The sequence below is a fragment of the Helianthus annuus genome, chromosome 4 (genome assembly GCF_002127325.2).
Source record: "Helianthus annuus cultivar XRQ/B chromosome 4, HanXRQr2.0-SUNRISE, whole genome shotgun sequence".
In the NCBI taxonomy this organism is placed as follows: Eukaryota; Viridiplantae; Streptophyta; class Magnoliopsida; order Asterales; family Asteraceae; genus Helianthus; species Helianthus annuus.
In genome coordinates, this window is record NC_035436.2 from 200,651,589 (window position 1) to 200,664,065 (window position 12,477).

Sequence of the window (12,477 nt, forward strand, 5' to 3'; positions counted from 1 at the left end):
TGGCGGTGATAGCGGTGCTCATGTTTCAGAGATCGGAGACGATCAGACAGCATAAACGGCCAGCAAGAAGTTAACGGAAATAATAAAATGTGTTTGTGTTTTGCAATGTTTTCATGTCCGATATTTGGTAATAAGGTGAGCGATCCAGTTGTGTATGTTTTGTTTAGTCTTGAGATACTCTTAAAATACTGTTTTGTGGTTTGTGTTTGTGTTTGTGTTTGTGTTGTAAGAAAATAATAAAATTGTAGCTATAATATTGGTTTGTAACTATTACTCGTAATAAGAAAATAATTATAATATAACTTTTTATTTTATCATAATTTTGTTAAATTTATGGATCCAATATAGTATTTAAGGAGACCAAATTGAGAGTCGCGGATCCGAGAAATCTTTTTAGTAGGTTTATTGTTTTTAGATGCTCTAATTTCATATAACCGGGCGTAAAAGATTCGGGTTGGTTTGACGGTTCGGGTCGGGTAAATTTCAATAACCTGACGTAAAAAATTTCAGATCGGTGCAACTGAACGGTGGTTCTTAAATCGTGGGGTTATCTAGAAGTAAGGCTGTAAACAAACCGAACGAACAAGAACAAGGACTTGTTCGTGTTCGTATTTGTTTTCGTTCGTTAAGGATATAATGTGTTCATGAACGGTTCATAGACTACCGAACGAGATTTTATGTTCATGCTCGTTCATTAAGGAAAGGAACGTGTTCACGAACACAAACGACCACAGATAAAATCGGCGAAGACAACGGTGGCTAGAGGTGGATGGTGAGAGGGAGCGACGCTAGACCTTGAAAGCCCAATCGTTAAAGAAGGTCGTTAGTGTTTTTCGATGTGAATAATGAGAAAGAAAGTGAAACAGTGTATAAATAAGGTGGAGACAGAGTTTCCTATTTTATTTATTTGAGTAAGGAGATAAATAAGAATTAAAGAATATAAAAAGTTTAGTTAAATAAATAAATTATAAAAGAAATCTTTTAATGAGCAACACAAACGGACACGAACCACTATTAGAAAATTAGGTATTTGCTACCACATTTTCGGTCGCAAAACGGTGGCAATTGCCCTTTTGCCACCGTTTTGCCACAAAAAATTCGGTAGAAAAAACTAACGTGGCAGTTGCCCTGTTGCCACCTATTTGCTAGCGTTTTATTTTTTGCTACGGTTTTGCCATTGTTTGTTTGCCACCCTTTTGCTACTGCTTTTTGTCACTGCTACTATTTTTTGTCTCCATTTTGCTACTGCTACTATTTTGTCACGATTTTGCTACCGCTTTTCGCCACCATTTTGCTACGACTACTAATTTCCGTCACCATTTTGCTACCGCTTTTTAACACCTTTTTGTCACTATTTTGCCATTTATCCATAATACCTGCTGTTTTATTACCATTTAAACCTACTAGAAGAACTAAAAAATATAACCATTTATATAAATTGAAAATCATAACAAACATCCAATGTTCATCCATCAAATAACCCAAATTAAAACAACTAAATCCAAACATTCAAACTAAAAGTGTAAAATATGCTACCACATCTTCTTGAGCTTTGTAAAGTTTCCATACTAGCAGCAAAACACCAAGCATCGTTACCCGAGTCAAAGTATCCAACCATTACCTGCATAGATTAGTCAACAGCATCTTTACCGAGCTTTGTTACCTCTATAGTTGGTGGACCAGAGGCCGGCCTCTTTCTCTTTCGCTCTGGTTAGAAACTGCAGCCTCTTTCTATCCCATGTATTTTCTCATATCGAGATATTTGGTAATCGCATCAAGGGTATCTGAATGTCTACTTGATTCCTCAATCAACTGATGAACTCATCACCTCAGTCTTCACAACTTGAAGATAATGCTCTATCTTTTTTTTTTTTTGAACGGCGAAACTTCTATATAAAATATAGAAAAAGGGCCAGCAAGAAACTGGAACCCCAGTTAAACAATTACATCTCGGATATTAAATTCGCACCATCTAGCCCAATTAAGGTTTACATATTTAGATCGACTAGTAATCCAGTAAAACGCATTTTCTTTAATGTTGTCCGCCGTTCTATTGAAATGGATGTGATTGTTGTTGAATGTCGCTTCGTTCCTTGCCTTCCATATCTCCCATGTCGAAACCAAAAGGACCCCTTCTATAACCTTTTTCCAATCCTTTGACCCTTTCATATTTGCTACAATTCCAAGAATTTGCTGCAACGAGACATCGGAAGACGGGAAAGGAATCTTAAGCCACACAAGAATGCACCACCAAGTGGCTTTAGACACCCAACAGTCCCAAAAAAGGTGAAACGCCGTTTCTTCACTCAAACCGCATCTAGAACATAAACGGTTTTGAATGAAGACTCCTCTCTTAGCAAGGCTAAATTTAACCGGAATCTTGTTTAGACACGCCCTCCACCCGAAAATATTAATTTTAGGCGGAACCCAATTATTCCAAAACGGCCATAAAAAATCGTTATCTTTCTTCGCTGCATCAAATAACAAATTTCTCACCTTCGAAACCTTTAAAGGATCATTGTTGCTATTATCCCAGACCCAATAATCCGGTCCATTATGAAGATTATAATTGTTCACCAAATTGATAAGCTGAACAAATGCATCCTTTTCCATACCTTGCTGCAGATTACGAGCCCATACACCCAACCAAGAAAATTGCCCAGCACCATCCATGAAATCCGTAATTTTTGCTTCTTTATTTTGGGCTACTTTAAAGAGACATTTAAAACGATCCTTCAACGGCCCCGACCCAACCCAATTGTCTAACCAGAAACAAATTTTGTCCCCTGACCCCACCACGCCTTTGAGATTTTTCAAAAGAGACATACCAAGCGCACTAAAATCTTTCTCGATACCTCTTATATCTTTCCACATGCCGGCGACTCTACGATTAAGCGGGAAAGATAGGAAGTTGTTCTTCACTTTATGAATCGCCTCCACCACCCGGACCCAAAGGGCACCTTTGTTGTCTTTAAATTTCCACCACCACTTAGATAGGAGAGCTAAGTTCAAATTCCGGATATCTCCAATGCCCAAACCCCCAAGACGTTTAGGACGCACCATCTTACCCCAATCGATCCATTTAATGTTTCTCTTCCCATTCTTTAGACCCCACACGAAGTTTTTTCTAATTTTTTCTAGCTCCTTTATCACTCCAAGAGGCGCCTTAAACAATGATAGATAATAAATCGGAAGAGCCCCAAGCACCGCTTTAGCTAACGTGACCCTCCCCGCCAAAGATAAACTTTTAGCTTTCCAACCCGAAAGTTTAACATTAAACTTATCCACTATGGGTTTCCAAAACTTAATTCTTTTCATATTGGCGCCAACAGGAATACCAAGAAAATCAAAGGGAAACTCACCGGCTTTGCACCGAATAGAACTCGCCATATTCACCACGTGCTCCTCCGACACCCCGGCCCCGAACAAAGTACTTTTGTCTAAGTTAACCTTCAACCCCGAACAAAGGAAAAAACATCTTAGGATCCGATTTAGATTTAAGACATTTTCTTTAGACCACTCCCCGATAAAAACGATGTCGTCTGCATAAAAAAGATGGGATATCGAAGGGCCTCCATTAGGCAAAGAAACTCCTTTGAATACACCTCTGTCCACCGCTCTCTCCATTATCACGTTCAAAGCCTCCAACATAATAACAAAGAGGAATGGAGAGATCGGATCTCCTTGGCGGAGACCCCTATACAGTTGGAATTCCGAGGTAGGGGATCCATTTACAAGGACCGAGGACCTACCCGATTTCAAGCAAGCTTTAATCCAATTTCTCCAACGATTAGGGAAGTTCGAGTTTTTAAGAATTTCCAAGAGGAAATTCCAATTAACCGAATCATAGGCTTTCCGAAAGTCTATCTTGAAAAATAAAGTCTGTTTCTTAAAAATTTTGGCCCAAGATAATATTTCACTAAGGATGAGAGGACCATCCAAAATAGACCTCCCTTCAATGAAACCCGATTGAACGGGAGAGACCACCGACGCTAAAACCGGCTTCAATCTAGATGCTAAGACTTTCGAAATAACCTTGGGAATAATCCCGATGAGGGAAATGGGCCGAAAATCCGTTACCTCCATAGCATCCCTCTTCTTTGGGATGAGGCAAATAAACGAGGAATTGCAACCGATAGCCATTTTCGGTCTGGAGTACAATTGACTAAACATCTCCATAAAAAATCGTTCCAGTAAGATCCAGAATTTTTTTACAAGTTTGAAGGTGATCCCGTCCGGCCCGGGCGCCTTATCTCCCCCACACATCCAAACCGCATTTTTAACTTCATCCCTAGAAAACGGGACGACCAAGGATTTAGCTTCTACCGCCGACAACCTCTTAAACCCTTCAGGCGATACCAACGGTCTCCTACGCTTTGGTTCAGAAAATTGTTTTTTGAAGAATGCCTTGAATTTATTCTTAATCTCAATAGGGTTCGTGATAACCGTGCCATTCGACCACAACATGTTGATGCGGTTTGATCCCTTTCTGATGCTCACATACTTGTGGAAAAATTTAGAATTATCATCCCCCAATTTTGCCCAATTAAGTCTAGCTTTTTGCTTAAGGTCCACCAATTTCCTTTTTTCAAATTCTCTGATACGAAAGTTACAAAGAACACGCCTCTCTTTTTCATCTTTATTAAGCCGCCTATTTAGCGCGACCAAATCCAAGCTATTAATTTCCCCCAAAGCCTCAGATATCTCTTTTTCTTCAACCAGTCTCCCTTTACTCCTCCATTCTTTGATCTGGATTTTCAGATTTTTGAGCAGATTTTTGAGATTTACAAACCCATCAGGATGACCTCCCATTGAATCTACTGCCCCTTTAATAATGTCCCCAATCCCTTCTAACTCCAACCAAGAATTATAGAAGCGAAATGGAGGTGCTCCAAAGTCAACCGTAGAGCATTCCAACAACAGAGGTGAGTGGTCGGACAACCGCCTCGGGAGAGCTAAAAATTTTGCGAAAGGCCAGGTTTGCATAAAATCATCACAAACTAGGACCCTATCTATTTTACTCATACTCGATCCGTCATCCGGGGTATAAGTAAAATTGCTCCCACCCATCACATATTCAACCAATCCGGCGTCTCGGATAAAGTCGTTAAATAACATAGCTCCCCGATTATCAAAGTTGGAATATAAACGGTCCTGAATGAATCTAACCTCGTTGAAATCACCGATAAAAATCCATAACCCGGGCAAGCTATAACGGATATCTAACAGTTTATTCCAAAGAGCCCGCCTTTCAGAAACATCCCGTGGCGCGTAAATATTCACCACATTCAACATCAACCCCGACTGGATAATAATTCCCGACACCACTAAGAACGAGTCCTCAGACCGCACCCTTGTCATATTAAAAACACTAGGGTTCCAAATTGAAAACATACCTCCAGATCGACCTCTGGCGTTAACGCTAACCAAATCCCCTTCACCTGCACCCCAGAATCTGAGCATGTAGTCCTCACTCAGATTCGACATTTGAGTTTCTTGAACACACAGGAACGAGATCTTGTAGTCGCGCGTTAGCCTCTGAACCCACAAAACTTTGTCAAGACGCCCTGCCCCCCTAACATTAACCGACAAAAAATTCATGATGAAATGGGTTTCTCCAGTTCCTCCCTCACCAAAGATTCAGTTTCCTTTCTAAAAAGATCCACGTTAATCCCCAACCTCCTACCAACCGACACCGTAGCTTCAGTTTCGTCGGCAATGGAAGGCCCCAATGAGTCCTCTGATAAATCCGGCAATATATTAAGGTCTTGCACGCGACTCTTACCCAGACCATCTTCCCCGATTCTGAGAACTTCATCCCCTTCACCCGACTCCTTTCCGGAATCGAGCTTCTTGCTGCCGAGTGAAACTGAGAAAGAAACACTCTGCTTCTTTTTTCTAGAAGTGACGTATTTTAATTCAGACTTAATAATAGGCGAAAGGTTAAAAGGATCGCTGTTAGTCCGATCATCGGGCCCAACTGGAGAATTGTTCACCTCCACAATAAAAGGCCCAACGTCTCCCTCTTTAACAGGCTCAAAATCTGAGAAATTAACTAAGCTAACAGGCCCTTTGGAAAAATTCGAAATACTAGGTCCCACCTCTGGACGTTTAGGGTTAGAGGTGCTACAGCCCCCACCTAGGGACCCCACCCCCTGCTTTTCGATCTTCTCCCCGTAATCATCACAAACTTCCTGGTTCCCATGCAAACGCCCCACCCTATGCGCCGTTCTATCTTCTGCTTTCCTATAGGAATCAACCGTCTCTCTGTCTTCCTTTTCGCCTTTATCCGGCATGACGGACTCACCGGAGCTTGACAAGGGTCCCACCTCGTGGTCTGAGGAGACTGCATCTGAATCTACGACGTCAACATCTCCTTCGACTCCTCCAGACTCATTGCAATTGATAGGCTGCCAACCCTTATCCGTTTCGGTAATCCAAACCTGGTGGTAAGCCCCGTTGATGAGGACCCTAATTTCTTCATTTATCCTGGAACCATGGTGGACTAACACCCCAACCATTCCCACCGAAATATCGACATCTTTAAGCGATGCTTCAGAAGGAGCCACAATCTTCCCATAATTTTTTCCGATCGAATTAAAGACCTCACCGTCCCAATAGACCATCGGGACTCCAACTATCGACAGCCAAGCGATACGCTGAAACTCTAAATTTTGACCTTCCCACTTAACCAACTTCGAAATCCATTTACACCATCGATCACCGTTATTCTTGAAAGCTAAAGCCACCTCCCAGTTAGTAAAATTTATCAGAGTTCTAACACCACCCAAATACTTCATTTCCACGATACCCAGGTCATCTGCGATATTCTCTCGAAGGAAATTATTCACACTACCAACGTCACAAAAATCTACCACCAAAGCACCATCACCAAATACACTAAAGCTATCATCACCACTGGGGTTAACTTCAACAGTTCTGATCTTAGGGGCCCAAGCACCAAAGTTAAGCGGAGCAACTTTGGGCTGTGTCCCTCCTATCTTCTCCTGAGCTCTAGCATCACCACTGCCACTCACCTGATTCAAATCAACTCCTTTATTATTAGGAATATGAGGCACGGATTCAGATCGTCCCTGAAACTTCTGTCCATTCTCCCCTGGAAAAAAATTGCCATGCACATCTGTTCTAGTTCCATCAAACTGAAATTTCGCAACGTTAACCCCCAACTTAGCGCCATCTATCGAGATTTTCGAGAGCTCCAATACCCAGTCCTTTGTCCTCACTAGGTTGGAGAGCCTAATGAAGCCAAACCGATTACCACCCGCGTCGCGTTTCTTCGGCACAAAGGCATCCTCCAGATTTTGGTAATGCTTGAAAGCATCCCAAAGTCTATTGCTATCACACCAATCAGGGAGATTGGAAATAAAAAACGTTGTAGTACGGCTCAGATCCACCATTTTTCTCCGCTGCTTCGACTCCCACCTCTTCTGGTTTTTGCTCTTAACTACTTCCCAATCGTCCGGGTCCTTTTCTCCTCTAGCTAATCTTTCTTGTTCCTTCTGTTTGAGCTTCCTGAGATCTTCAATGTTGTCGAAGTATTCTTCGTACGGGGTCTTCTTCCTTGAGTTGTAGTGCCGTTGCTGCTTCCTAGCGTCTCCTTGTCTCCCTTTCATGCTTTCTATTGGGTAATTAGATAATGATAATGCTCTATCTGCAATTACATTCACAACTACAAATAATAAGCATCAAGTACAATAACAAGTGACAGTTAATTAAGTTAGTTACTTATCTGCAATTTACATTCACAACTACAAATAATAAGCATCAAGTACAATAACAAGTGACAGTTAATTAAGTTAGTTACTTTTGTATAAGCTTACTGTGACATGTATGCGGTCTTTTAAAGTGATGTAGGCTTTACTAGCTAGCTTGTCATGACTTTTGATGTAGGGTCGCAGTCTCTTAAGATCACTTATCACTCACGGAGTCACCTTTTACCGAAGTTGAAACTGTTTATCACATGTGACATGTTTATGCGCGAAGCATCAAACGAGTGGGATTCAGATCGCGCTGATACGATAATATCGCCTGGAACCTGCGTGGTACACGGCATGTTTTAACCATATTTGCACAGTTTCTTTATAAAATGTTGAAATGTATTTCTTTATAAAGTAAATAGACTGAAACTGACATGTCTACCTTCTTTACTCGTATAAACCCTTCAATTCTACATCCCGCTTCACGTGGTGTGGGTCTTTTTGCAAAAACAATAGCCTTTCCGAATTTATCATCTAACGTAAATTTTCGGGAATCCGAAGGTGTAACCAGGTGTTCCATTGCCTGTAGGCAAGAAATGTGTTACAAAGTAAAAACCACAGGGACCATCCGTGTACTTTTGAAAATCGAGGGACCAAATCCAAATTTTTGTAAACCACAGGGATCATCCGTGTACTTTACTCCGTTTTTTATTTTAAAAATTTATTTACATTATATAAACATGAACCTTCTCTCATGTTATGCCATCATAAATCTGACCTCACTATGGAAGCTCAATCATCAAACCACTTCATAGTTTATATTTTATAAACCTTTTGATAAACCAAGCATAGTTGATGCCGTAAATATATAAATTTCTTTAAATTCTTGAGAACTTGAAACTTAGCCTTCTTACCTCAACCAAGCTATTCGTATCGCGGTTTCCATAATATGATTCATGATCATGGGTCCCATGTGCGTCTCTGATTCAAGAAAATAAGACAACATGAATTTATAGCTTTTGTTTAGATCAGCAAAGTGACTGTTTAAAAAAATAATGATAATACTGTCTGAAGTTACTTACTTTATACCATTCCCCCTGCGGAAGATGCGGATAGAAGGATAACCTTGTACGTGATGTCTAGAAAAACATGAGAAAATGAGTATTAATCATAATAACTGAGAAGTATGAAGCATTTAAGTGAATAAACTATAACTGATTAATACAAGAAACTAAAGAATGTTTGTATTTGTGATGGATGCTGTTTTCATTGATGAGTGGTTATGGGTTCGGGTCAAAATAAATCTTTGTTTAGTAAGGTCAGTTGGATTGACCCATTAACACTTTTTTTTGTCCATTTCTTAAAAGTTTATAATTTATTATAAGTAAATGTAATTATTTGAAAAGCAAATTTGGTGGCTTTCAACCCATCTGCAATAAAACACATCCTACATAAACTCAGTTATAAGTAAACGGGTCGATACTGCTAGCTCTAAGTTGAGTGTTGACCCAACAAATCCAAATAAAATGTATTGAGTCTAATGTCAACAGTTGCCTTTTACAAAGATTTTGTTCATTCGCGCAATCCACCTTTCCCAAAAGAATACGTCCATCCGTTGTTGGATTATGTCTAATGATGCGAAATAGACGATATTAAGAACTAGAAAATGCGTAGCATTGACCGAATAAAATCTGTTATTTGAGAAATATAGACAGTAATTTAGACCTTTCTCTTATAATTTTGGCTTCTTTCTCCCATGACGGTTTCTGACATAAATAAACGACGATAAATATGAACTTTGAAGTAACAAAATACTTTGATGGAGTGTCTTATAAAAACAAAAATATTTAAGATGTTAAAGTTTACCAAAGTAGAAGCCAGTGAGATTGAGCGTTCTTAGCCTTTCTAGCTTGTCTTTCCTTTTCGGTGTCTGCCCATTTAACAACCAAAGGGACATTTGAACCCTAATACAAGAAAACAACAAGATTACTACTACACTTAAACTATCTATAAAAAAGAGAAAACAAATGCAAAATTATTAATATAAAGTGAAACGAGCGGGTAATTTATATAAACCTCCATCTTGTGTTTTCCATTAAGGCCCTCTATAGCAGAAACAACTTGTTCTTTTGTCTCGTACTTCACAAAAGCACAGCCTGCCATAGTCATGATTCTGAAACATGAACCGAAGCCCTAGAAGTAGATAACAAACTTAATATTTTGCAGTTTGCTAAACCAAGGACCAGAAAATATCATATGCACCTTTACTTGTTTGTTGAAAACCTCTGAGAATTTGTAGGTCTTTTAAGGTTTCATATTGTGATAATAATGCTGAAACTTCAGTCTTAGAAACATTCTTGGGAGGCATACTGATAAAAAGCTTATTTGCACTTATTCTACTACTTCATGTTTGATAAAATACCATTACAAGCATCATGTATATGCATCTTGTGGGCCATACGTGTTCATAGTTGTCGATAGCGAATAGCGACAAATAGCGACAAGGCACCTATAGGCTACGTAGCGAATAGCGACAAATTCTGAACTGGAATTTAATTGAACTCGTGCGTGCCCGCACGTCCTGCGGACACGAATGCAGCTCCCAAAACCCGGGCCCGCGTGGGGCAGTTTTTGCGCACAATTTAACCTTTAACCTCCTGCTTTTTTAAGCAGATTATGCAGTTTTTTTTGTATTAAAAATGGCCCAAACGAGAGGTGAAAAACTAAAAAAAAATACCTAACTGTCGCTAACTTCGCTATTCGTCGCTAAGACCCATATAGCGACACTTGGTCGCAAGGCTACATAGCGCGCTATAGCGGTCGCTATAGCCGCTATTAACAACTATGTACTTGTTACGCATGAACATAAGAGTATAATACGCATTATACGTTTTCGTCTTTTCAAGTATTATGTGCATCATATGAGGTTCCACAAGTCAGAATTAATTCTGCAAACAAATCGATAGATGTCGTTTTCATACTGATAAAGATGTTGTTTTCATACTGATAACATCAAGTAGACGAAGAGGAATGGCGGTGTTTTCCGAGAAATGAGAGAGAATACCTTGCTGAAAATGACGAGGTGTTCAATCTCTGACACTGCTCTGTTTCAACAGCACTGCATTATACACACATATTTCAGTTTTTTATAAACCTAAACATCTTAATTTCACAAAACACGCTACAATTTCAAAATCTACACACTTAAATCCTACATTCTCCATACAAACTATCAACATTTTCAATCTAACTCACTCAATACCATGAGAATCTAGATAACAGTAAATGAAATCACTCAAACACTGTGTTACACACACAGATTTCAGTTTCCATAACTTAAACAACATCTTAATTTCACATAACACACAACAATTTCAACATTCTATACCTAACTCAATATCATGATAATGCAGATAACACCAAATCAAAACACTCAAACACGTAATATTATCATCAACTACACAAACTTGAGCTTCAATTCCAACTATCGAGAAAGAAAACACATCGGAGATTCGAATTACCACCGTTCTCACCGGAAACGCTGACAAAAACCACCAAAATCAACGAAATTAGCAGCACAAACGAGCATCAAATCACAGATTCCAAACGCACCGCCACTGTCTTACAAAAACTCCTTCAATTTCCTCTTCTTTATGAAACGAGCTTTGATTCGAACGACGGCTTGGTTCGTGAGAGTGAGAATGACGGTTTGGTTCGTGAATGTGAGAACGGCTGTTTGATTGTACAGTTTGATGATAGCAGTGGTGGTGATGGTAGTGGCAATAGCAGTGGTGGTGATGGTGGCGGATTTGAGAACAACTGGATGAGCACGGTTTGGTGTTTGATCGAATGAAACGGTAACAGAATAGGCGGTCTGGTTAAAACAAATAAAGAAAGAGAATTAAAAACTCAATTTGCTACCTATTTTGCTATCAAACCATAAGGAAAGTACCGCTTATTGAAATTAACTTAGAAACAAGCAACTAAGTCCACTCGTAGTGGGGCGTTTTTTTTTTTAAATTCAAAAAAAAACGCTGGAAAACGGCCCGGACCCCATTACACCCGGCGTTTCCGGGCGTTTTTTTTGTTCAAATTTGTTGTTGGCGTTTTTTTTTAAAACGCTCATTTGTGTTTGACCAGCCACTTTTGCATGTGACCATATGTTTGATTAGCCAATCACCATTTGTTTCCTTTTTTTTAATAATTGGAAGGGGCGTTATTGGAATAATGCCCCACTACGCCACTTTTGCTATAATGCCCAACGCTGACTAGGATGCCACGTGTCGGATAATGCCCCATGGTGGGGGCATTATTTTTGTTCACCACTACGGGTGGTCTAAATTTGCTATCGTTTTTTAGTAGCAATTTAAGGAATTAGTTTACTGACGGCATCAGATTCTTGATAGAGAAAGGTCTGGTGGTAAGAAAAACTGCTTCCAGAAGATTGTCAAGTGTTTTCGCTCGACGATTCCATTTTTTGGTCGTTGCTTTGTCCCTTGTTCGTGTAACTCGAATCCTAGCCCTATCCCATTTTAGTTTTACACCATTGTGAAACTTACACTTTTTTTACTCTCTGATCGAGGTTCTCAGCATTGAAAAATCTTCGTAAACTAAATCACACATGTATATGTTGATATTTAAGAGATATACAGTCAAGAAAATCAAAAGCAATGGTGATATATATGCGGATTAGACACCAAAAACTAAACACTCAAAAAATGACTACAATTTAAAGAATGTGTTTAGTGACGCCATCAGA

The 12,477-nt window shown here is 39.5% G+C and overlaps 1 protein-coding gene and 1 long non-coding RNA gene across 2 annotated transcripts; both read right to left on the minus strand.

Moving 5' to 3' along the window:
- Positions 1-7,868: 7,868 nt before the first annotated feature.
- On the minus strand, positions 7,869-9,608 carry LOC118491212 (protein disulfide isomerase-like 5-4; the record flags this gene model as incomplete). Its single annotated transcript, XM_035988784.1, has 7 exons — positions 7,869-8,056; positions 8,161-8,301; positions 8,633-8,699; positions 8,801-8,857; positions 9,273-9,347; positions 9,444-9,484; positions 9,585-9,608. Coding segments are annotated over 7 exons (513 nt in total), but the record flags the coding sequence as incomplete, so codon positions are not given.
- Positions 9,609-9,613: 5 nt separating this feature from the next.
- Positions 9,614-11,588, minus strand: LOC110937902. The gene is made up of 5 exons (XR_002591108.2): positions 11,243-11,588; positions 10,783-10,836; positions 9,981-10,666; positions 9,795-9,911; positions 9,614-9,682 (listed from the first exon to the last, which is right to left on the minus strand). It is a non-coding gene; the product is annotated as an uncharacterized LOC110937902 (long non-coding RNA).
- Between the last annotated feature and the right edge of the window lie 889 nt (positions 11,589-12,477).